The 27,691-nt window shown below is 42.4% G+C and overlaps 1 protein-coding gene across 1 annotated transcript in view; it reads left to right on the top strand.

Annotated features, from left to right (window-relative positions):
* The first annotated feature begins 839 nt into the window (after positions 1-839).
* Positions 840-27,691, top strand: part of LOC110492875 (germ cell-specific gene 1-like protein) — a 28,035-nt gene continuing 1,183 nt past the window's right edge. Inside the window, exons 1-5 of the mRNA XM_036946080.1 lie at positions 840-1,349; positions 2,538-2,585; positions 10,149-10,301; positions 26,061-26,172; positions 26,808-27,691. The exon at positions 26,808-27,691 is cut by the window's right edge and continues 1,183 nt beyond it. Coding sequence (XP_036801975.1) covers positions 1,043-1,349; positions 2,538-2,585; positions 10,149-10,301; positions 26,061-26,172; positions 26,808-27,150 — 963 coding nt within the window. The 5' untranslated portion in view covers positions 840-1,042 and the 3' untranslated portion in view covers positions 27,151-27,691. The remainder of the gene's footprint in view (positions 1,350-2,537; positions 2,586-10,148; positions 10,302-26,060; positions 26,173-26,807) is intronic.

Genomic DNA, 27,691 nt, shown 5'->3' with positions numbered 1-27,691 from the left:
AGAAACATGTTCACGCGGCTGACATGCAGTAGGGTTAAATAATGTTGTAATAGTCTACAGTTTTTTGGGCATGTTGTATTAACTGTGATAAGCTCAGGTTTGACCTGTACTGTGTAACCCCCACTACTTATTTTGCCGGGATGCGGTACCATACAGGACCGTACCACCTGACTTTCAACCCTGCTCTCCGGTTTTGGAATGAAACAAATGTGTGGTTGAATGTATTCTACACTGTGTCTTCTTATTGTCTCGGCCTTAGGCCAAAATATCATGATGTCAAGGAATATGAACTAACAGGTTATAGAGCAAACAACGCAATTATCACAACACATAGGTTGTAGTATGGATTTCTTTCCTGGATTGGCTTCCCCAATGATTTTACCCGTACGCCGCAAGTGAATGAATCTGGTTTCATACATCACTGTCATTCATTTAATGCTGTAATGAATCTGGTTTCATACATTACTGTCATTAATGCTGTAATGAATCTGGTTTCATACATTACTGTCATTAATGCTGTAATGAATTTGGTTTTGATGCGAGTGAGTGTGTATGAGTGTGAGTGTGTGTTGCCATGGGTGATGACACACCAGTACACTCATAGAATGTCCTCGTGTGTGTGTCATGTGTGGGGAGGTCATGATAGAGGGAGGGGGGTTGGGGAAAAGGAATGCTGACTTTGATGCCAAGGGACTCAACCAATTCCACAACACAAACATACACACACACACACACACCATAATTGATATGATGGGAGGAGAGAGAGGGTGGGATACTAAATAAATGGGAGAGGGAATGAGGGAATGAGAGAGGGGGGGATATGATGATGAGGAGGAGTGTTAGCTACAAAGTCTCAGAGTACCAGGCTCAGAAGAACATATCTGAGGATTAGCTCGTCATGCAGGAGTCTCGCGCAACTGTAATTACCCGCATTATGGTAACGGAAAGCCCGATTATCCTACATTAGGAGGATCTAAGGAAAAATCGCCATATACTGTGTTAAACCTTGAGATTAGCGCGTCTCCCTTTCCCGGTTTCTGTTATGGGGGGGATAGACCGGCGGCGGAGAGTATCTCTGGCTATTACGTTGAACTTCCTCGCGCTGATTCTAGCCGTTGTCGCGTTGACTACAAGCTACTGGTGCGAGGGGACACGGAAAGTGGCGAAACCTTTCTGTACGGGACCGGTCACCACCACCAGACAGTCGTTCTGTATCAGGTTCAACAGCTCGAACATTAATGACAGCAGACTGGTCCAGTACATCTGGGAGACCGGCGAGGACAAGTACCTCATGAGGAAGTTCCACACCGGGATCTGGTTTTCGTGCGAGGAGAACGTTAATATGACAGGTAAGAGAGATAAACTCTGGGAACAAAACTTTTTTCGCGCACTGCGATGTGACGCAGCTGTACGCATGGAACTAGCCCGTCTTTTTAATGGAAGTTAGAATTGGGTTCTCAGAATTATAGACTATGCTAATTTTTAGTCTAGACCTATGTAATTGTTCTTGTCTTTTGAGTGAAATATCCAATGATTTTCTGTCAGCTGCCAGCACACTCACTCACACACACATTAAAACGATCGTCTGTATTTAATTACGCACCTACGCAAAATCCTTAAAAATGTGACTGTGGTTGTTTTTACTCTGAGATTTTCATAATCATATTATGAATATTATGCATTTTACATACAAAAAAATCTAACAAAAACGTATTTTTAAAAACATACGAGAAAGTATAAAAAGCATATTTATTTAGCTGTTTATTTTAAAGGGAAAATCTACAGTGCAAACTATAACAAAGCTGCAACCCCGCCACGATTTTGTTAAAAAACTGAGGGACGGGGCTGGAGAAATGTAACCGCTCTCAAAATCATAGACAGAGCTATGGATGCAAGGACTGACCATCCATGATATCAAAATTCTAGGTCAAGGTCCTGTAAATAGACTGTTCTCTCTGCTACCGCACGGCAAGCAGTACCAGAGCGCAGAGTTTAGGTCCAAAAGGCACATTATGAACAGCTTCTACCCCCAAGCTATAAGACTGCTGAACAATTAATCAAATAGCCACCCATACTAATGACATTGACCATCCCTTTGTTTTTTTACACTGCTGCTACTCGCAACCTACATGTACAAACTACCTTGACCAACCTATACCCCGCACATTGACTCCGTAACGGTACCCCCTGTATAGATAGCCTCGTTATTGTTATGTCATTTTATAGTGTTACTTTTTATTTTTTTACTTTAGTTGATTCATTAAATATTTTCTTAACTCTTTCTTGAACTGCATTGTTTGTTAAAAGGGCTTGTAGGTAAGCATTTCACGGTACACCTGTTGTATTCGCCGCATGTGACAAATAACATTCGATTTGATTTGATGAGAAGCTGAGTAGTAGAATCAGGTGTTTCATCAGGGATGGAGCTAAAGACTGCACTGGGTTAGCCACCCGTTTACCCAGACATGCGCCTTAGAAATCTGATGATTGAGTGATTGATTGTATTGTGTTTGATTGTGTGGCATATTCTATTTCAGGTGAAAACTGCAGAAGTTTCATTTATGTTGCGCCCTCACACGAAAGAGGTAGGTTTTGCATAATAACATGTTATTACACTTTTTCTATTAATCTGTGAATGGCTATGGGTGTTGTTGTTTTATTTCAAGATTCCAGTCATCTCTCATATTAGGAATTGCAAGTGCAGCTCGAAGGGTGCAACTTGCTCGAAGGGTGCAAATTGAACCCAGTCACTTAATAGTCCTGGAGTATGGTCTCATGCTGGGCTCTACTGAGATTGAAGTTATCCTTAGATTTATTTGAAAGTGTGAATTAAAAAGTGAAAACCTACAGTAGAATAATTTAAGAGGATTAGAAATGCTGGGTTTTCCTGGGGAGCTACTGCACTGTAACAAATTATTGTACATTTACAGCAACACTTTTACAGTAACTCTATATTACAGTACAGTGCTGTAAAGGCCAATGCATTTTCGGGGCTCAATTACTATTCCTCTAAACTGCTGTAAAATTACAACAATTGCTGTACTTTCATAATACAATTTTACATTAAATTACTGTATGATCTGTTTTGCTGTTTTTACAGCAGCATACTGCGAATTATGGTGCATTGTAGGAAAATATTGTGGGTGGCGAAATAATCTCTGTCTCATTAACATTATTTTGAGGTGAACCTTGTAAGCGGCTATATTTGTTGCAACCATTGGTGAAAATTCTGTACCCCACTGATTAAACTACAATTTCGTATTTATTTCTGAAATTAATCTTGTAAATCTACAGTAATTTACTGTAATTCAGTAACACGCCCACATAATACATTATCATACTGTGTTTTTGCAGTCTAAAAACGTTCTTCTGTAAATCTACAGTAATTTACTGTCGACCGTGCTGCCCGTAATTTACTGTAATTCAGTTCCACCCACCCTTTTGTTGCTGCATGGTTTTGTTGTGGCTCATCAACCCATTTTGATGTGTTCCTTGTAAGAGGCTATACTTGTTGCCCTGTTAGTAAGAGTGCTATAGCAATTTAAGTGATATGTAGTAGTAGTGCCTTAATTAACAATAAACTGCACATCAGAATTAGATCAGAGTGGCAGCAAGTCTCAAACGTTAAATAATGGTTGAGCGTTTAGCCATGTCTTTTTGATCTGTTTTGGCTTGTAGTCCCTGTCAGTTTAGAAGAGTTTCTTACAGGTCATCAACAGACAAAATCATGTTTTTCATGAAATTGCATGATATTTTAAGTAAACTTGATAAAATTATGAAAAATAACTGTTGCTTCTACATTGATAAAGTTTGATCATAACGTTACTGGTCCCCCTCCCCCCATGTCAAACACTTGGATTAATTATTAAGGGCACAAGGTGACATCACTTTAACTCTCATTTTAATACACCAATGGTAACATGATATTCTCTTAACTAATTTAAATAAGTACCGCCTTGTAACTAACATCAGAGAAGGCGTGTTTGCAGAGGGGGCGTGGTTTATACAGCTAGATCATTCAAATCTCTGACGCAGTTGTCAAGTGAGCACATCAGTCAGTGATGCTGTAAAGTATATCACAAAATACATGCCAAATAGGAGATATTTAAATATATATATATATATATATATATATATATATATATATATATATATATATATATATATATATATACGTACACAGGGCTTTTGGAAACTATTCAGACCCCTTGACTTTTTCCACAGCTTATTCTAAAATTGATTAAATAGGTTTTTTTCCCTCTTCAATCTACACACGATATCCCATAATGACAAAGAAAAAACAGATTTCTAGAAATGTTTACTAATTTATTTAAAAAAATGTCAAATGATATATTACATTTCCATAAGTATTCAGACCCTTTACTCAGGACTTCGTTGAAGCACCTTTGGCAGCGATTACAGCCTCGGTACTTTACGTTTACTCAAGTATGACAATTGAGTACTCGTTCCATCACTGCTGCTTGGAGTTTGCCAAAAAAAACACCTAATTTATGAGAAACAAGATTCTTTGGTCTGATGAAACGTCTGGAGGAAACCTGGCACCATCCCTACGGTGAAGCATGGTGGTGGCAGAATCATGCTGTGGGGATGTTTTTTCTGCGGCAGAGACTGGGAGACTATATATATATATATATATATATATATATATATATATATATATATATATATATATATATATATATATATAAAATCTCATTGATGCAATGTTAATGTTGTCTGAGTTGTTTTGTGTGTCACCAAATTAGCTTGAGATGATTTTACTGCAACACTGCTCACTGCATCCATGTTGCTTGATAGAGGCGTTTCAAAGAGCTGTCAGTCAAGTCAAGCTCATGAATATAAGGTCCCCACCCACTCAGTCTGTCTTTTCAAACTTCCTGGTTGTTAGCCATGAGAGAAAATGTACTTTTTACAATTACTGTTCAGGACCTTTAAATGGTTTAATGGTTGAATATTTACCCCTTAAGCCCTCTACTATAGCTGGTAGTGATATAAAATACAAATTATTATTTGGTTTACTGTAATATAGAATTACATAACTGTTAGCAATTGCTGCAGTTTTATTAAAATGCTTTTTATCAAAGTATTTTATTGCTGTTTTGCTGTATATTTACTGCAGCATTCTGTAAATTATAGTGCATTGCGGTAAAATGTTTGGGGAGGGGGAAAGAATCGCTGGCTCATTAGCATCTTTGGAGGCTTGCCATGTAAGTGGCTATATTTGTTGCACCCGTTAGTGAGAATTCTGTACCAATTCAAGGGATGTGTGATAATGCCATAATCATGTAATGCATTAGAGTGATAATAACTCCTAAACTGTTTATGTTGAATATTAAGCCATGTAGGGTATTTTGAGGACCTGCCTATTGTTAACTACAGCAATGTTCCTAGTAACGGTTACAGAAGCGTTTTACTTGCTGTGACTGAGATACACTACATGGCCAAAAGTATGTGGACACACCTTCAAATGAGTGGATTTGGCTATTTCAGCCACACCGGGTGTATAAAATCAAGCACACAGCCATGCATTCTGCATAGACAAACATTGGCAGTAGAACGGCCTTACTGAAGAGCTCAGTGACGTTCAACGTGGCACCGTCATAGGATGCCACCTTTCCGACAAGTCAGTTCGTCAAATTTCTGCCCTGCTAGAGCTGCCCCTTTCAACTGTGAGTGCTGTTCTTGTGAAGTGGAAACACCTAGGAGCAACAACGTCTCAGCCGCAAAGTGGTGGACCACACGGACTCACAGAACAGAACCACCGATTGCTGAAGCACGTAGCGCGTAAAAATCATCTGTCCTCGGTTGCAACACTCACCACCGAGTTCCAAACTGCCTCTAGAAGCAACGTGCATGTCAGTCAGACATTCCTCCTTCATTAGTTTTACCTCCTCTGTGTCGGCACATTCTTTCCGTGCCTAATTCACTTCAATACAAAATACTGTTCAACACACACACACACACACACACACACACACACACACACACACACACACACACACACACACACACACACACACACACACACACACACACACACACACACACACACACACACACACACACACACACACACATCCTCTCTGTGCCTAATTCGAGTCCAATGTCACTGTCTCTGTACCCAAAATGGGCATTATTATGATACATTTCTAACTGAGTTTTGTTCGTTTTAATGTAATTGATTTCAGTTCTGATTTCATCCAATAAATCCTTTCTCTGTGCTTTTGTGACGGGGGATATGTTGGCTAGGAAGCTTAAGTTATAGTAATAGCTAAAGGGATACTCTCAGGTAGACAACAACAAAAAAAGTACAAAACTGCGAAAGAGGCACGTATGTGAGATTCACTTGAATAAATCACAGACTGCCTTCATCTCTTTAATATACACCTTAATCCTGCCGTGTAATAAAAATGATCACCTTTGATTAATCATTGAAATCCCATTTAAGAGTTTGGTCAGAACAAGTAAAAAGGATTGGTCTATCGCTAAGAGATATGAATAGATTCAATTATTCATCTAGGTCTAGTTTTAACTTTTAAATTCTAACTATTTTTGGGCAGCACTTTTTCTACAGGTCTTAAAGCACAATAACTAACAGTGTTATAATCTATGTAATTACACTGTAACTGGTTAGTAATAACATGTAGTTATTATTGTCATGCCAACGTTAAAATGTTACTATGAAACAACTCAGTAATAACTACAGTAAAAACCCTAGTAACAACATCACTTATTGCACATTTAAAACATTTTTTTAACTAGGCAAGTCAGTTAAGAACAAAATCTTATTTTCAATGACGGCCTAGGAACAGTTCAGGGGTAGAACGACAGATTTGTACCTTGTCAGCCCGGGGATTTGAACTTGCAACCTTCCGGTTACTAGTCCAACGCTCTAACCACTAGGCTACCCTGCCGCCCCAAGGACTGTGTAATCACACATCCCACTTGCTAAAGGGTATTCCACATTTCCTTGTTTCCACTATGTCACTACTGTTTTGTAATTACACGGTTGAACCTTAATGACCATGGTAATAACGGCAGCCAAATTGTGACCTTCTTACACGTACCCAGGGTTGATACCATCTTGCCCTAATTGGCTAGGAGCTGGCAACAACAATTGTAACAAGGCAGATTGTTTTCAGTTGTTCGTATAACCCTTTTAGTTACATTGTACTTACAATATCTTTAACCGCATGTTATTACAATGTTGTTACAAATTATATACATGTAATTTACAGTGTAATTTAATGTAAAATGAAAACTTGTTAATTGCCGTGTAATTACAATGTAACAATGTAAACGTTGCAGTCAATAGGCTTACTAGGAGCAATAAGGAGACAGGAGAAAATGTTCTGTTTGACTTTTCTTTAAAGGGTTTAACAAAGATGAATATTCAAATTCATTTCCCTGTTTCAGACTCATAACAATAACTACTTTAGTGAGTAAAATGTACAAACACAGGGTCGCTACGCTAGCTAGTATTCCCCCATGCATTCATTCACATGTAACAACAGAAACATGCAATTTCAACAATTTTACTGAGTTACAGTTCATAATATAAGGAAATTATTCAATTGAAATATATTTATTAGACCCTAATCTATGGATTTCACATGACTGGGCAGGAGTGCAGCCATGGGAGGGCATAGCTCCATCCACTTGGGAGCCAGGCCCAGCCAATCAAAATTAGTTTTCCCCACAAAAGGGCTTTATTACAGACAGAAATACTCCTCCGTTTCATCAGCTGTCCGGGTGGTTGATCTCAGATGATCCCACAGGTGACAAAGCCGGATGTGGAGGTCTTGAGCTGGCGTGGTTACGCGTGGTCTGCGGTTGTGAGGCCGGTTGTACATACTGCTAAATTCTCTAAAACGATGTTGGCGGCGGCTTATGGTAGAGAAATTAACATTCAATTCTCTGGCAACAGCACTGGTGGACATTCCTGCAGTCAGCATGCCAATTGCATGCATTGCGTTGCGTGACAAAACTACATTTTAGAGTAGCCTTTTATTGTCACCTTACACAAGGTGCACCTGTGTAATGATCATGCTGTTATGCCACACCTGTCAGATGGATGGACTACTAAAAATTTGAGAAAAAAAACAAAAAAACATTTGCGTATGGAACATTTCTAGGATCTTTACATGTTGCGTTTATATTTTTGTTCGGTAAAGTTTGCCTACCCTCACTGTATTTGCAAGCTGTTGGCTACAGCGCATATGCCAAGACCAGAGTGGGCACAACAGTTTTTTGTGACAAAACCATCAGTTGAGTTGAAAATGCGATGGAAACCAATTAAACTTGTATTTTTTCATTCGGTACATGGGAATTTAACAGCAATAGTTATTTTATATACGTTACGTCATCACACACAGCTTTCAATGGAAACACATCTCTGCTGAAATAAGTTTCAGCAGTTGGATGTGTAATTACACAGTCCTTGTTCTAGACATGTTTATGACTGATCCCGCTAAACCCTATTACCATGTAATAGCATAGTAATACTACGTTGCTGCTATGTTGTTACTAGGTTGTGACTATGGTTTTACTGTGTTGTTACATGTGTTGTTACCATGTTGTTACCATGTTGTTACTACATCGTTACTACGTTGTTACTATGTTGTTACTATGTTGTTTCTACGGTGTTACTACGTTGTTACTATGTTGTTACTATGTTGTTACTATATTGTTACTACGTTGTTATTGCGTTGCTACTGTGTTGTTACTATGTTGTTACCTTTTTGTTACTGCGTTGTTACTATGTCGTTACTGTGTCGTTACTGAGTTGTTACTGTGTTGTTACTACGTTGTTACTACGTTGTTATTGTGTTGCTACTGTGTTGTTACTACGTTGTTACTACGTTGTTATTGTGTTGCTACTGTGTTGTTACTGAGTTGTTACTACGTTGTTATTGTGTTGCTACTGTGTTGTTATTGCATTGTTATTGTGTTGCTACTGTGTTGTTACTGAGTTGTTACTGTGTTGCTACTGTGTTGTTACTATGTTGTTACTACGTTGTTATTGTGTTGCTACTGTGTTGTTACCACGTTGTTACGTTGTTGTTACTGTGTTGTTACATGTTGTTACTACGTTGTTATTGTGTTGCTACTGTGTTGTTACTGAGTTGTTACTACGTTGTTATTGTGTTGCTACTGTGTTGTTATTGCATTGTTATTGTGTTGCTACTGTGTTGTTACTGAGTTGTTACTGTGTTGCTACTGTGTTGTTACTATGTTGTTACTACGTTGTTATTGTGTTGCTACTGTGTTGTTACTACGTTGTTACTACGTTGTTACCTTGTTGTTACTGTGTTGTTACATGTTGTTACTACGTTGTTATTGTGTTGCTACTGTGTTGTTACTATGTTGTAACCTTGTTGTTACCTTGTGGTTGCTGTGTTGTTACTATGTCGTTACTACGTTGTTACTGTGTTGTTACTACGTTTTTACAACATTGTTACTACGATGTTGCTACGTTGTTACCTTGTTGTTACTACGTTGTTACCTTGTTGTTACCTTGTGGTTACTGTGTTGTTACCTTGTTGTTACCATGTTGTTACTACGTTGTTACCATGTTGTTACTACGTTGTTACCTTGTTGTTACTACATTGTTATTATGTTGTTATGACGTTACAACGTTGTTACTATGTTGTTACTACAGCTTTACTGCATAGTTGCACAGTAATAGGGGGCAACTTAATGTAGTGTTAGAAGCCCGCAATCATATCAAGGACCATTCATCCCATCATCCATAACCCAGGCAGCGAGTGTAGGTCAGGTGGTGTGTCTGTCTGTCTCTTAGAGACAGATGAATCTTCATTGATACAGTGGAGGTTAATGATATGGTGAATGGGTCACTGGTCCAACTCCCTTTCCTAACCTCCCCCTCAATGTATGTGTCTCTATATTCCCCTCCCTCCCTCCCTCCCTCCCTCCCTCCCTCCCTCCCTCCCTCCCTCCCTCCCTCCCTCCCTCCCTCCCTCCCTCCCTCCCTCCCTCCCTCCCTCCCTCCCTCCCTCATTGCTCTCTTTTTCTCACCTCCCTCCCTCTCCTCTCCCATTTGTCCCTCTTTCCCATCCCCTTGCCTCTCTCTCTCTCTCTCTCTCTCTCTCTCTCTCTCTGTGTAGGAGTGCTGTGGTTGTGTATCGTGGCAGAGTGTCTTTATATTCTCCTCCTGGCCACCGGAGGCATCCTCATGTCCATAGAGGCGTGTCACTTAGGAAACGTCATCAACGGCCTCAAACTCAACGCCTTCGCTGCCATGTTCACTGTCCTGTCAGGTAACAACACTTTACACGCTCTCTTATGTGTGTGTGCGTGCCTCTTGCTATTGAATCAGTCACTTTTCTCCTCTCCTCATTATTCTTCTCAGGTAGAAGAGTGTTTAGTTTGTTTGTTTGTTGCTGATTGGGACTACAGAAACCCTGGAGATCAACACGATCTTCATGCTGGCAGCTTTAGGCAGCTTTACTCAGTGAGGGGCCCTAAAACAGTGACTCATGGAACACTGCACACTGCTATCTGTGGGTCTGCAGACTAGGCTGGACTTGAAATCAACTCTTCCTTTATACTATGAGGAGTTGTCTTTTTCAGACAGCTTGTCTCGTTTTATCTGGATTAGTATTCATCTGGTCCTGTCGTCTGAGTTCGTCTGCAGACACAATACTCCAGTGTTCTGTTGGCTATGTGATGGTCTCTATGTTCTATTGGCTACTTGAGGGTCTATATGTTCTGTTGGCTATGTGATGGTCTCTATGTTCTATTGGCTACGTGATGGTCTCTATGTTCTATTGGCTATGTGATGGTCTCTATGTTCTGTTGGCTACGTGAGGGTCTCTATGTTCTGTTGGCTATGTGATGGTCTCTATGTTCTATTGGCTACGTGATGGTCTCTATGTTCTATTGGCTACGTGAGGGTCTCTATGTTCTGTTGGCTACGTGATGGTCTCTATGTTCTATTGGCTACGTGAGGGTCTCTATGTTCTATTGGCTACGTGATGGTCTCTATGTTCTATTGGCTATGTGATGGTCTCTATGTTCTATTGGCTACGTGATGGTCTCTATGTTCTATTGGCTACGTGAGGGTCTCTATGTTCTATTGGCTACGTGAGGGTCTCTATGTTCTATTGGCTACGTGATGGTCTCTATGTTCTATTGGCTACGTGAGGGTCTCTATGTTCTGTTGGCTACGTGATGGTCTATGTTCTATTGGCTACGTGATGGTCTCTATGTTCTATTGGCTATGTGATGGTCTCTATGTTCTATTGGCTACGTGATGGTCTCTATGTTCTATTGGCTACGTGAGGGTCTCTATGTTCTATTGGCTACGTGAGGGTCTCTATGTTCTATTGGCTACGTGAGGGTCTAGATGTTCTATTGGCTACGTGATGGTCTCTATGTTCTATTGGTTACGTGAGGGTCTCTATGTTCTATTGGCTACGTGAGGGTCTCTATGTTCTATTGGCTACGTGATGGTCTCTATGTTCTATTGGCTATGTGATGGTCTCTATGTTCTATTGGCTACGTGAGGGTCTCTATGTTCTGTTGGCTACGTGATGGTCTCTATGTTCTATTGGCTATGTGATGGTCTCTATGTTCTATTGGCTACGTGAGGGTCTCTATGTTCTGTTGGCTACGTGATGGTCTCTATGTTCTATTGGCTACGTGAGGGTCTCTATGTTCTGTTGGCTACGTGAGGGTCTCTATGTTCTGTTGGCTACGTGATGGTCTCTATGTTCTGTTGGCTACGTGATGGTCTCTATGTTCTATTGGCTACGTGAGGGTCTCTATGTTCTGTTGGCTACGTGATGGTCTCTATGTTCTGTTGGCTACGTGATGGTCTCTATGTTCTATTGGCTACGTGAGGGTCTCTATGTTCTGTTGGCTACGTGATGGTCTATGTTCTATTGGCTACGTGATGGTCTATGTTCTATTGGCTACGTGATGGTCTATGTTCTGTTGGCTACGTGATGGTCTATGTTCTATTGGCTACGTGATGGTCTCTATGTTCTATTGGCTATGTGATGGTCTCTATGTTCTGTTGGCTACGTGATGGTCTATGTTCTATTGGCTACGTGAGGGTCTCTATGTTCTGTTGGCTACGTGATGGTCTATGTTCTATTGGCTACGTGAGGGTCTCTATGTTCTGTTGGCTATGTGCGGGTCTATATGTTCTATTGGCTACGTGAGGGTCTAGATGTTCTATTGGCTACGTGAGGGTCTATATGTTCTATTGGCTACGTGAGGGTCTATATGTTCTATTGGCTACGTGAGGGTCTAGATGTTCTATTGGCTACGTGAGGGTCTATATGTTCTATTGGCTACGTGAGGGTCTAGATGTTCTATTGGCTACGTGATGGTCTAGATGTTCTATTGGCTACGTGAGGGTCTATATGTTCTATTGGCTACGTGAGGGTCTATATGTTCTATTGGCTACGTGATGGTCTATATGTTCTGTTGGCTACGTGATGGTCTAGATGTTCTGTTGGCTATGTGATGTTTTGATGTTCTGTTGGCTACGTGATGGTCTAGATGTTCTGTTGGCTACGTGAGGGTCTATATGTTCTATTGGCTACGTGAGGGTCTATATGTTCTATTGGCTACGTGATGGTCTATATGTTCTGTTGGCTACGTGATGGTCTAGATGTTCTGTTGGCTATGTGATGTTTTGATGTTCTGTTGGCTACGTGATGGTCTAGATGTTCTGTTGGCTATGTGATGGTCTAGATGTTCTGTTGGCTATGTGATGGTCTATATGTTCTGTTGGCTATGTGATGGTCTAGATGTTCTGTTGGCTATGTGATGGTCTAGATGTTCTGTTGGCTATGTGATGGTCTATATGTTCTGTTGGCTACGTGAGGGTCTATATGTTATGTTGGCTACGTGATGGTCTAGATGTTCTGTTGGCTATGTGATGGTCTATATGTTATGTTGGCTATGTGATGTTTTGATGTTCTGTTGGCTACGTGATGGTCTAGATGTTCTTTTGGCTAAGTGATGGTCTTGGTGTTCTGTTGGCTAACTGATGGTCTAGATGTTCTGTTGGCTACATGATGGTCTAGATGTTCTGTTGGCTATGTGATGTTTTGATGTTCTGTTGGCTAAGTGATGGTTTATATGTTCTTTTGGCTAAGTGATGGTCTAGATGTTCTGTTGGCTAAGTGATGGTCTAGACTCTGGACCCTCCGGTCTGGTTTAGATTCTCCTGGACTATGTGCAAATGCTTGTCCATCCAGGAATAGGCTTAAAGCCTCTTGGCACTCTCCAAACCTCTTGGCTGTCATCCAACCTCTTGGCTGTCATCCCAACCTCTTGGCTGACATCCAAACCTCTTGGCCGTCATCCCAACCTCTTGGCTGTCATCCCAACCTCTTGGCTGTCATCCCAACCTCTTGGCTGTCTCTAAACTTCTTGGCAGTCTCCAAACCTCTTGGCTGTCTCTAAACGTCTTGTCTTGCGTCCAGGTCATTTGCGGTAGTTTGGCACTCGTCTGATGTTGGTCATTCAATGTTTTTGTTCTTGATGAAGGCATTAACAGTAACCTCAGAAATCCACAAAATGTACCATCGAACTGAACTGTGAAACATAACGGGGATATTTTCATCGACAGGATAACTCATCTCAGGAGAGTTATCCTGTCCTTCCTACAGTCTCATATCAGGGGAGTTATCCTGTCCTGTCTACAGTCTCATCTCAGGGGAGTTATCCTGTCCTGTCTACAGTCTCATCTCAGGGGAGTTATCCTGTCCTGTCTACAGTCTCATCTCATGAGAGTTATCCTGTCCTGTCTACAGTCTCATCTCAGGAGAGTTATCCTGTCCTGTCTACAGTCTCATCTCAGGAGAGTTATCCTGTCCTGTCTACAGTCTCATCTCAGGGGAGTTATCCTGTCCTGTCTACAGTCTCATCTCAGGGGAGTTATCCTGTCCTGTCTACAGTCTCATCTCATGAGAGTTATCCTGTCCTGTCTACAGTCTCATCTCAGGAGAGTTATCCTGTCCTGTCTACAGTCTCATCTCAGGAGAGTTATCCTGTCTGCAGTCTCATCTCAGGAGAGTTATCCTGTCCTGTCTACAGTCTCATCTCAGGAGAGTTATCCTGTCTACAGTCTCATCTCAGGAGAGTTATCCTGTCCTGTCTACAGTCTCATCTCAGGAGAGTTATCCTGTCCTGTCTACAGTCTCATCTCAGGAGAGTTATCCTGTCCTGTCTACAGTCTCATCTCAGGAGAGTTATCCTGTCCTGTCTACAGTCTCATCTCAGGAGAGTTATCCTGTCTGCAGTCTCATCTCAGGAGAGTTATCCTGTCCTGTCTACAGTCTCATCTCAGGAGAGTTATCCTGTCTACAGTCTCATCTCAGGAGAGTTATCCTGTCCTGTCTACAGTCTCATCTCAGGAGAGTTATCCTGTCCTTCCTACAGACTCATCTCAGGGGAGTTATCCTCTCCTGTCTACAGTCTCATCTCAGGAGAGTTATCCTGTCCTTCCTACAGTCTCATCTCAGGAGAGATATCCTGTCCTTCCTACAGTCTCATCTCAGGAGAGTTATCCTGTCCTGTCTACAGTCTCATCTCAGGAGAGTTATCCTGTCCTTCCTACAGTCTCATCTCACGGGAGTTATCCATCTATACCGACATCCATACCCATATCACTACCCACATCCTTACCCACGTCCATACCCACATCCATACCCACATCTATACCCACAGCTATACCCACATCTATACCAATAATCTATACCCAGATATACACCCTCATTCATACCCACATCCATTCCCACATCTATACCCACATCCATATGCACATCTATACCCACATCAATACCCACATCTATACCCACATCCATAACCCACATCTATACCCACATCCATACCCACATCTATAACCACATCCATACGCACATCCATACCCAGATCTATACCCACATCTATACCCACATCCATACTCACAATTTTAACCACATCTATACCCACATCCATACCCACAATTTTAACCACATCTATACCCACATCCATACTCACATCTATAACCACATCCATACCCACATGCATACCCACATCTATACCCACATCTATACCCACGTCTATACCCACATCCATTCCCACATCTATACCCTCATCCATACCCACATCCATAACCACATCTATACCCACACCCATAACCACATCCATACCCACATCTATACCCAGATCTATACCCATATCCATGCCCAGATCTATACCCAGATCTATACCCATATATATACCCAGATCTATACCCATATCCATGCCCAGATCTATACCGAGATCTATACCCAGATCTATACCCATATATATATACCCAGATCTATACCCATATCCATGCCCGGATCTATACCCAGATCTATACCCAGATTTATACCCAGATCTATACCCATATATATACCCAGATCTATCCCCACATCCATACCCACATCCATACCAACATATTTAACCACATCTATACCCAGATCTATACCCAGATCTATACCCATATATATACCCAGATCTATACCCAGATCTATACCCAGATCTATACCCATATCCATGCCCAGATCTATACCCAGATCTATACCTTACATCTATCCCCACATCCATACCCACATCTATACCCACATCTATACCCACATCTATACCCACATCCATACCCACACCCATACCCACATCCATACCCACATCCATAACCACATCTATAACCACACCCATAACCACATCTATACCCAGATCCATACCCACATCTATACCCTTATCCATACCCACATCCATAACCACATCTATACCCACACCCATACCCACATCTATACCCACATCTATACCCACATCCATACCCACATCTATAACCACATCTATACCCACATCTATACCCACATCTATACCCACATCCATAACCAAATCTATACCCACACCCATACCCACATCTATACCCACACCCATACCCACATCTATACCAACATCTATACCCACATCTATACCCAGATCTATACCCATATCCATAACCACATCTATACCCACACCCATAACCACATCTATACCCATATCCATGCCCAGATCTATACCCACATCTATACCCTTATCCATACCCACATCCATAACCACATCTAAACCCACACCCATACCCACATCTATACCCACATATATACCCACATCCATACCCACATCTATAACCACATCTATACCCACATCTATACCCTTATCCATACCCACATCCATAACCACATCTATACCCACACCCATACCCAGATCCATACCCACATCTATACCCTTATCCATACCCACATCCATAACAACATCTATACCCACACCCATACCCACATCTATACCCACATCTATACCCACACCCATACCCACATCTATACCCACATCTATACCGACATCCATACCCACATCTATAACCACATCTATACCCACATCTATACCCACATCCATACCCACATCTATACCCACATCCATAACCAAATCTATACCCACACCCATACCCACACCCATAACCAGATCTATACCCACACCCATAACCACATCTATACCCAGATCCATACCCACATCTATAACCACATCTATACCCACATCTATACCTACATCTATACCCTCATCCATACCCACATCCATAACCACATCTATACCCACACCCATACCCACATCTATATCCACATCTATACCCACATCCATACCCACATCATTAACCACATCTATACCCACATCCATACCCACATCTATAACCACATCTATACCCACATCCATACCCACATCTATACCATCATCCATACCCACATCCATAACCACATCTATACCCACACCCATAACCACATCTATACCCACACCCATACCCAAATCTATACCCACACCCATACCCAAATCTATACCCACATCTATACCCACATCTATACCCAGATCTATACCCACATATATACCCAGATCTATACCCAGATCTATACCCAGATCTATACCCAGATCTATACCCACATCCATACCCACATCTATACCCACATCTATACCCACATCTATACCCAGATCTATACCCACATCTATACCCACATCCATACCCACATCCATACCCACATCTATAACCACATCTATTCCCACATCCATACCCACATCTATACCCTCATCCATACCCACATCTATACCCACATATATACCCACATCCATACCCACATCCATACCCACATCTATAACCACATCTATTCCCACATCCATACCCACATCTATACCCACATCCATACCCACATCTATACCCTCATCCATACCCACATCTATACCCACATATATACCCACATCCATACTTACATCCATACCCACATATATACCCACATCCATACCCACATCCATACCCACATCTATAACCACATCTATTCCCACATCCATACCCACATTCATACCCACATCTATAACCACATCTATTCCCACATCCATACCCACATCTATACCCACATCCATACCCACTTCTATACCCTCATCCATAACCACATCTATACCCACATCTATACCCACATCTATACCAACATCTTTTCCCACATCTATAACCACATCTATACCAATAATCTATACCCAGATATATACCCTCATTCATACCCACATCCATTCCCACATCTATACCCACATCCATATGCACATCTATACCCACATCAATACCCACATCTATACCCACATCCATAACCCACATCTATACCCATATCCATGCCCAGACCTATACCCACATCTATACCCAGATCTATACCCATATCCATAACCACAACTATACCCACACCCATACCCACATCTATACCCAGATCTATACCCACATCTATACCCAGATCTATACCCATATCCATAACCACATCTATAACCACACCCATAACAAGATCTATACCCAGATCCATACCCACATCTATACCCTTATCCATACCCACATCCATAACCACATCTATAACCACACCCATAACCACATCTATACCCAGATCCATACCCACATCTATACCCTTATCCATACCCACATCCATAACCACATCTATACCCACACCCATACCCACAGCTATACCCACATCTATACCCACATCCATACCCACATCTATAACTACATCTATACCCACATCTATACCCACATCCATACCCACATCTATACCCACATCCATAACCAAATCTATACCCACACCATACCCACATCTATACCCACACCCATACCCACATCTATACCCACATCTATACCCACATCTATACCCAGATCTATACCCATATCCATAACCACATCTATACCCACACCCATAACCACATCTATACCCATATCCATGCCCAGATCTATACCCACATCTATACCCTTATCCATACCCACATCCATAGCCACATCTATACCCACACCCATACCCACATCTATACCCACATATATACCCACATCCATACCCACATCTATAACCACATCTATACCCACATCTATACCCTTATCCATACCCACATCCATAACCACATCTATACCCACACCCATACCCAGATCCATACCCACATCTATACCTTTATCCATACCCACATCCATACCCACATCTATAACCACATCTATACCCACATCTATACCCTTATCCATACCCACATCCATAACCACATCTATACCCACACCCATACCCAGATCCATACCCACATCTATACCCTTATCCATACCCACATCCATAACCACATCTATACCCACACCCATACCCACATCTATACCCACATCTATACCCACACCCATACCCACATCTATAACCACATCTATACCCACATCTATACCCTTATCCATACCCACATCCATAACCACATCTATACCCACACCCATACCCAGATCCATAACCAAATCTATACCCACACCCATACCCACACCCATAACCAGATCTATACCCACACCCATAACCACATCTATACCCAGATCCATACCCACATCTATAACCACATCTATACCCACATCTATACCCAGATCTATACCCACATATATACCCAGATCTATACCCAGATCTATACCCAGATCTATACCCAGATCTATACCCACATCCATACCCACATCTATACCCACATCTATACCCACATCTATACCCAGATCTATACCCACATCTATACCCACATCCATACCCACATCCATACCCACATCTATAACCACATCTATTCCCACATCCATACCCACATCTATACCCTCATCCATACCCACATCTATACCCACATATATACCCACATCCATACCCACATCCATACCCACATCTATAACCACATCTATTCCCACATCCATACCCACATCTATACCCACATCCATACCCACATCTATACCCTCATCCATACCCACATCTATACCCACATATATACCCACATCCATACTTACATCAATACCCACATCTATAACCACATCTATTCCCACATCCATACCCACATCTATACCCACATCCATACCCACATCTATACCCTCATCCATACCCACATCTATACCCACATCTATACCCACATCTATACCAACATCTTTTCCCACATCTATAACCACATCTATACCAATAATCTATACCCAGATATATACCCTCATTCATACCCACATCCATTCCCACATCTATACCCACATCCATATGCACATCTATACCCACATCAATACCCACATATATACCCACATCCATAACCCACATCTATACCCATATCCATGCCCAGACCTATACCCACATCTATACCCAGATCTATACCCATATCCATAACCACAACAATACCCACACCCATACCCACATCTATACCCAGATCTATACCCACATCTATACCCAGATCTATACCCATATCCATAACCACATCTATAACCACACCCATAACAAGATCTATACCTAGATCCATACCCACATCTATACCCTTATCCATACCCACATCCATAACCACATCTATAACCACACCCATAACCACATCTATACCCAGATCCATACCCACATCTATACCCTTATCCATACCCACATCCATAACCACATCTATACCCACACCCATACCCACAGCTATACCCACATCTATACCCACATCCATACCCACATCTATAACTACATCTATACCCACATCTATACCCACATCCATACCCACATCTATACCCACATCCATAACCAAATCTATACCCACACCCATACCCACATCTATACCCACACCCATACCCACATCTATACCCACATCTATACCCACATCTATACCCAGATCTATACCCATATCCATAACCACATCTATACCCACACCCATAACCACATCTATACCCATATCCATGCCCAGATCTATACCCACATCTATACCCTTATCCATACCCACATCCATAGCCACATCTATACCCACACCCATACCCACATCTATACCCACATATATACCCACATCCATACCCACATCTATAACCACATCTATACCCACATCTATACCCTTATCCATACCCACATCCATAACCACATCTATACCCACACCCATACCCAGATCCATACCCACATCTATACCTTTATCCATACCCACATCCATACCCACATCTATAACCACATCTATACCCACATCTATACCCTTATCCATACCCACATCCATAACCACATCTATACCCACACCCATACCCAGATCCATACCCACATCTATACCCTTATCCATACCCACATCCATAACCACATCTATACCCACACCCATACCCACATCTATACCCACATCTATACCCACACCCATACCCACATCTATAACCACATCTATACCCACATCTATACCCTTATCCATACCCACATCCATAACCACATCTATACCCACACCCATACCCAGATCCATAACCAAATCTATACCCACACCCATACCCACACCCATAACCAGATCTATACCCACACCCATAACCACATCTATACCCAGATCCATACCCACATCTATAACCACATCTATACCCACATCTATACCTACATCTATACCCTCATCCATACCCACATCTATACCATCATCCATACCCACATCCATAACCACATCTATACCCACACCCATAACCACATCTATACCCACACCCATACCCAAATCTATACCCACACCCATACCCAAATCTATACCCACATCTATACCCACACCTATACCCAGATCTATACCCACATATATACCCAGATCTATACCCAGATCTATACCCAGATCTATACCCAGATCTATACCCAGATCTATACCCACATCCATACCCACATCTATACCCACATCTATACCCACATCTATACCCAGATCTATACCCACATCTATACCCAGATCTATACCCAGATCTATACCCACATCTATACCTACATCTATACCCACATCTATACCCACATCTATACCCACATCTATACCCACATCTATACCTACATCTATACCCAGATCTATACCCAGATCTATACCTACATCTATACCCACATCTATACCCAGATCTATACCCACATCCCTAAGCGACCCTAAGGGCCCTAAGCGACATGTTTCTGCCCTTCTCTTGAGAGCGGAGAGAAAACGTTAATTTCCTGCTATTCTACACATTTTGTCATGGGGCGTAGAGAAAATGTTGCCGTTTTATTACACATTTTGTCTTTGGGCGGGGAGAAGATTTCCCTATTTTATTACACATTTTATGCATTTCTACTCATTTTGCCATGGTGCGGGGAGAAATATTGGCTGTGTTACAGCTAATTTCCTTCAATTCTACACATTCTGCCATAGGGTGGAGAGAACTTTTTTGCAGTTTTTAATATGATATCTGAGTGAGAATGACTAACAAAATCAATGGCTGCCACCCCCGGTCGGTAATTCAACCATGATTACTACAAGTTTGGCTAGGCTAATTTATCAATCTAAAAATGTTTAGTTGACATGTTTTAATTGTAAATAAAACAGAGAAAAACTGTTGATCCAAATTTCGAAATTTGCACCTTGTCTATTCTATGATTCTAACTCTCAACAGAAGGTTGATACCCCGACTGAGTTCCTAAATATACACTGCTCAAAAAAATAAAGGGAACACTTAAACAACACAATGTAACTCCAAGTCAATCACACTTCTGTGAAATCAAACTGTCCACTTAGGAAGCAACATTGATTGACAATAAATTTCACATGCTGTTGTGCAAATGGAATAGACAACAGGTGGAAATTATAGGCAATTAGCAAGACACCCCCAATAAAGGAGTGGTTCTGCAGATGGTGACCATAGACCACTTCTCAGTTCCTATGCTTCCTGGCTGATGTTTTGGTCACTTTTGAATGCTGGCGGTGCTTTCACTCTAGTGGTAGCATGAGACGGAGTCTACAACCCACACAAGTGGCTCAGGTAGTGCAGCTCATCCAGGATGGCACATCAATGCGAGCTGTGGCAAAAAGGTTTGCTGTGTCTGTCAGCGTAGTGTCCAGAGAATAGAGGCGCCAGAGGTAGCCTGACTGCCATTAGGTACCGAGATGAGATCCTCAGACCCCTTGTGAGACCATATGCTGGTGCGGTTGGCCCTGGGTTCCAAGACAATGCTAGACCTCATGTGGCTGGAGTGTGTCAGTAGTTCCTCCAAGAGGAAGGCATTGATGCTATGGACTGGCCCGCCCGTTCCCCAGACCTGAATCCAATTGAGCACATCTGGGACATCATGTCTCGCTCCATCCACCAACGCCACGTTGTACCACAGACTGTCCAGGAGTTGGCGGATGCTTTAGTCCAGGTCTGGGAGGAGATCCCTCAGGAGACCATTCGCCACCTCATCAGGAGCATGCCCAGGCGTTGTCGGGAGGTCATACAGGCCCGTGGAGGCCACACACACTACTGAGCCTCATTTTGACTTGTTTTAAGGACATTACATCAAAGTTGGATCAGCCTGTAGTGTGGTTTTCCACTTTAATTTTGAGTGTGACTCCAAATCCAGACCTCCATGGGTTGATAAATTTGATTTCCATTGATAATTTTTGTGTGATTTTGTTGTCAGCACATTCAACTATGTTGTATTTAATAAGAATATTTCATTCATTCAGATCTAGGATGTGTTATTTTAGTGTTCCCTTTATTTTTTTGAGCAGTGTATATATATATATATATATATATATATATATATATATTTATTTTGTAGAAATGATCTGCCGGCCTAGAGAAAGGGGGCCGCCAGTTGCCAATCCCTGATCCAAATAAATCAGTAAAAGGGTTTTCCTTTGTGACTGTTTTTATTGTGTTCATCTAGGTTATAGAGAAGCTTAAACCGTTTACCCAGCTCAGCATCTTGTTGTAATGGTTTCTACAGGAATGCTAGAGGCCAGAAACTAGAGAAACCCTTATTAAACTAATTGATCGTGGGGTGTATGGAGAGAGGGAGAGAGAGGGAATGTAGAGAGACAAAAAGGGTGAGAGGGGAGAGAGAGAGGATGAAGGGAGAGAGTATGAAGGGAGAGAGATGGGGGGGTATGGAGGGAGAGGAGAGAGAGATGGGGGCATGAAGAGAGGTAGAGATGGGGGTAGAGAGAGGGGGGTAGAGAGAGAGAGGTAGAGAGAGAGGTAGACAGAGAGAGAGAGAGAGAGAGGTAGAGAGAGAGGTAGACAGAGAGAGAGAGAGAGAGAGGGAAAATACACTTTCACTATCTCAGGTCTTTGTTTTAGCACAAACAGCCCATATGGGTGATTAATTTCATGCTTTACCATTACCAAGAAGAGAACAACTTCAGCTTTGTCCACACACCAGTCTGGGTAATAAGCCTGGCTAAGTTTTAGAGAGGGAAGATAAGGTGGTGTGCAAGTAGAGGTGCTGCCTGGCTCTCCATACACATACAAGACAGATGGAAACTACTACAGGGGAGCAGAATTATCTCATGTCCAAAATCCAAAATGCTTGATGTGCAATGAACACCAATCAAACACTGCCACTGAAAAGCATATTATTAAATCTGTAGGAAATGTATCTTGACCGACCGGCTCGATTCGGTCTTATGTAGCAAAATTCGAAATGGTGTATTTCACGTTGGATAAAAGTAGAAACTCAGAGCTAGACAATGGTATATCATACACTACAGTTTGGAACAATGGGAAAGTAATTCTGCTTTGAAAGTTGATTCACTTGTAACCTCACTTTTGAGAAAGCTCTTCTTTGTCTACACCCATTCAGCATCGTTCACACCCTCTTAGGCCTTAGCCCCACCCATCTCTTTAAGGATTCACATGTACTAAACAACAAAAGATTTAAAGACTGGTTTATACTACGGGTGTGAGAGAGAGAGAGAGAGAGAGAGAGAGAGAGAGAGAGAGAGAGAGAGAGAGAGAGAGAGAGAGAGAGAGAGAGAGAGAGAGAGAGAGAGAGAGAGATGTGAAAAGGACAGAGAAATATGTGAGAGAGAGAGGGGAAAGGACAGAGAGAGATGTGTGTGAGAGAGGGGGGGGGGGGTCAGAGAGAGATGTGAGAGAGATGGGGGGGAAAGGTCAGAGAGAGAGCAAGAGAGAGAAGTAGGAGAAATAGAAAGAAAGAGCGAGAAAGAAAGAGAGAGAGATGTAGGAGAAACAGCGAGAGAGAGAGAGAGAGAAAAGAGTGATGTGGGAGAAAGAGAGAGATAAAGATTTCATGAGCTGAAATAAAAGATCACATAAATGTCTCTCAAATTTGATGCATCCTGGTTTGTGAGAATTTCTCCTTTGTCAATATAATCCATCCACCTGACAGGTGTGGAATATCAAGAAGATGATAATTGCATAATAATTACAATAAAAGGCCACTCTAAAATGTGCTGTTTTGTCACACGACACAATACCACAGATGTGAAAAATTTTGAGGGAATGTGCAATTGGCATGCTGTCTGCAAGAATGTCCACCAGAGCTGTTGCCAGGGAATTTAATGTTCATTTCTCTAACATATGCCGCCTCCAACGTCATTTTAGAGAATCTTTGCGGTACGTTCAACCGGCCTCACAACCGTAGACCACGCCAGCCCAGGACCTCCACATCCGGCTTCTTCACCTGCGTGATCATCTGAGAGTCAATGAGGACTGCAGATGTGGCCAGGGCAATGAATTGCAATGTTCATGTTGTGAGACGCCTAAGACAGCGCTACAGGGAGACCGGACGGACAGCTGATCGTCCTCGCAGCGGCAGACCACGTGTAACAACACCTGCACAGGATCGGTACATCCGAACATCACACCTGCGGGACAGGTACAGGATGGCAACAACAACTGACCGAGTTACACCAGGAACGCACAATCCCTCCATCAGTGCTCAGATTGTCCGCAATAAGCTGAGAGAGGTTGGACTGAGGGCTTGTAGGCCTGTTGTAAGGCACATCCTCACCAAACATTACCGGCAACAACGTCCCCTACGGGCACAAACCCACCGTCGCTGGACCAGACAGGACAGGCAAAAAGTGCTCTTCACTGACAAGTCGCGGTTTTGTCTCACCAGGGGTGATGGTCGGATTCGCATTTATTTTCGAAGGAATGAGCGTTACACCGAGGCCTGTACTCTGGAGTGGGATCGATTTGGAGGTGGAGGGTCCGTCATGGTCAGGGGCAGTGTGTCACAGCATCATCGGACTGAGCTTGTTGTCATTGCAGGCAATCTCAACGCTACGCTTTGCTGAAAATAAATGCAGTTGACAGTGAGGAGACGTTTCTTTATGTATTTTCAACTTCATTTTTATCACTGGGATGAATGTCAGAGAGATTTGAGGTTTTGGCAGAGAGACGGAAAGAGTGCAGAAAAACAGCTGCAAGTTATAGCCAATAGTCCAGTTGATTGGTAATTCTGCCAGTCCTCTATGCTGGCATAGCTCTTCTTCTCAGTTTAACTCAGTGCTGTTTTTCAGGTGTTTCCAGGTCTAGGAAAGCTGCTACAGATGGAGCAGTCTTTTGTTCCAGCCCAGCACTAACACAGATGATTCAACAAATCAACTCATCATCAAGAAGTTTAGGATTAAGATTAGGGATTAGATTAAAGATTAGTGTAGCTGAATATGGGATGGAAGAAATGGCTGCACACCCTGTAGTGCTCAAGGACGACAGTGGTTATCATGACATTATAGCTCAATACTGCCACCTTGTGGTGGAAAATAGAACTCCCCCACTTGTCTCTGACACTCCTTTCTGCAGCACTAGACTCATTTAACTTCTCTTGACATTCCAGGTCTGCTTGGCATGGTGGCCCACATGATGTTCACCACAGCCTTTCAGCTGACAGTCAGTCTGGGGCCAGAGGACTGGAAGCCTCAGTCATGGGACTACAGCTGGTCATACATGTAAGCACACACACACACACACACACACACACACACACACACACAGACAGAGAGTCTTGTACAACTAAACTTGTGGGGATACAAAATTCACAAAACCTTAACCCTAACATTAACTCCAAAACCTAACCTTAACCCTAAACCTAACCCTAGCTCCTAACCCTAACCATAAACCTAATACTAGCTCCTAACCCTAACCCCAAAACCTAACCTTAACCCTAAAACTAACCCTAGCTCCTAGCTCCTAACCCTAAAACTAACCCTAGCTCCTAGCTCCTAACCCTAAAACTAACCCTAGCTCCTAGCTCCTAACCCTAAACAGTAATTCTAACCTTAGCCCTAAACCCCTTAGAAACAGCATTTGACCTCGTGGGGACTAACAAAATGTCCTCAGTTGGTCAAATTTTTATTTGTTAACTATTCTTGTTGGGACTTCAGGTACCCACAAATATACAGTAGTTAAACATGTACACACACACACACACACACACACGCACAGAGATTCTATGCTCTATACACTGTATGGGGCGGGTTCTGTCACCTCAGGTTGGAAGACCATACTTCTCATAGATACATTTTTTTTACACATTTTCTTTATTGACTTTGTGTCTACCATTTCCTTCCTTCTTCTTCTCTAGCCTGGCGTGGAGCTCGTTCACAGCCTGCATGGCCTCCTCAGTCACCATCATCAATCGCTACACCAAGACCATTCTGGAGTTTAAACACAAGCGCAGGAACGTCCAGAAGAACCTGAAGATCAAGCAGAAGCTTCTGGAGCTGGACTCTGGACCAGGGGTCGGGGTGGGTCATGGGGGTCATGGGGGTCATGTGGAGCAAGTGTGGGACATGTACATCAGCTCAGTGCCCAACACGGCTGAGGAACTACTGGATCTCTCCAGCAACGGCAGGAAGCTGTCCAACGCATCAGTGTTCCTGGACTTGAACGATCTGCCAGATCCGATAAGAGAGGAGTACTTCTGAGAGAGGACTAGGGGACTGACCAAAGAACACACAATTACACACAATTACAAACACACACACACACACACACACACACACACACACACACACACACACACACACACACACACACACACACACACACACACACACACACACACACACACACACACACAGTTCTTTCCAAACCAGGACATTATCCCACCAGAGACAATAGATTCCACCTCTTGTTTGGGGTACCTCTTGCACCCCCTCTCCACTGCCGCTTGGCTCAGTGATGTGCTCTTACTGCTCAGCCAATTGGCTCAATGATGTGCTTTTACTGTTCAGCCGCTTGGCTCAGTGATGTGCTCTTACTGCTCAGCCACTTGGCTCAGTGATGTGCTCTTACTGTTCAGCCACTTGGCTCAGTGATGTGCTCTTACTGTTCAGCCACTTGGCTCAGTGATGTGCTCTTACTGTTCAGCCACTTGGCTCAGTGATGTGCTCTTACTGTTCAGCCACTCGGCTCAGTGATGTGCTCTTACTGTTCAGCCACTTGGCTCAGTGATGTGCTCTTACT

Source organism: Oncorhynchus mykiss, chromosome 16 (assembly GCF_013265735.2).
Source record: "Oncorhynchus mykiss isolate Arlee chromosome 16, USDA_OmykA_1.1, whole genome shotgun sequence".
Lineage (NCBI taxonomy): Eukaryota > Metazoa > Chordata > Actinopteri > Salmoniformes > Salmonidae > Oncorhynchus > Oncorhynchus mykiss.
Note: the sequence above shows the minus strand (reverse complement) of the source record. Positions and strands in the feature narration are given on the sequence as shown.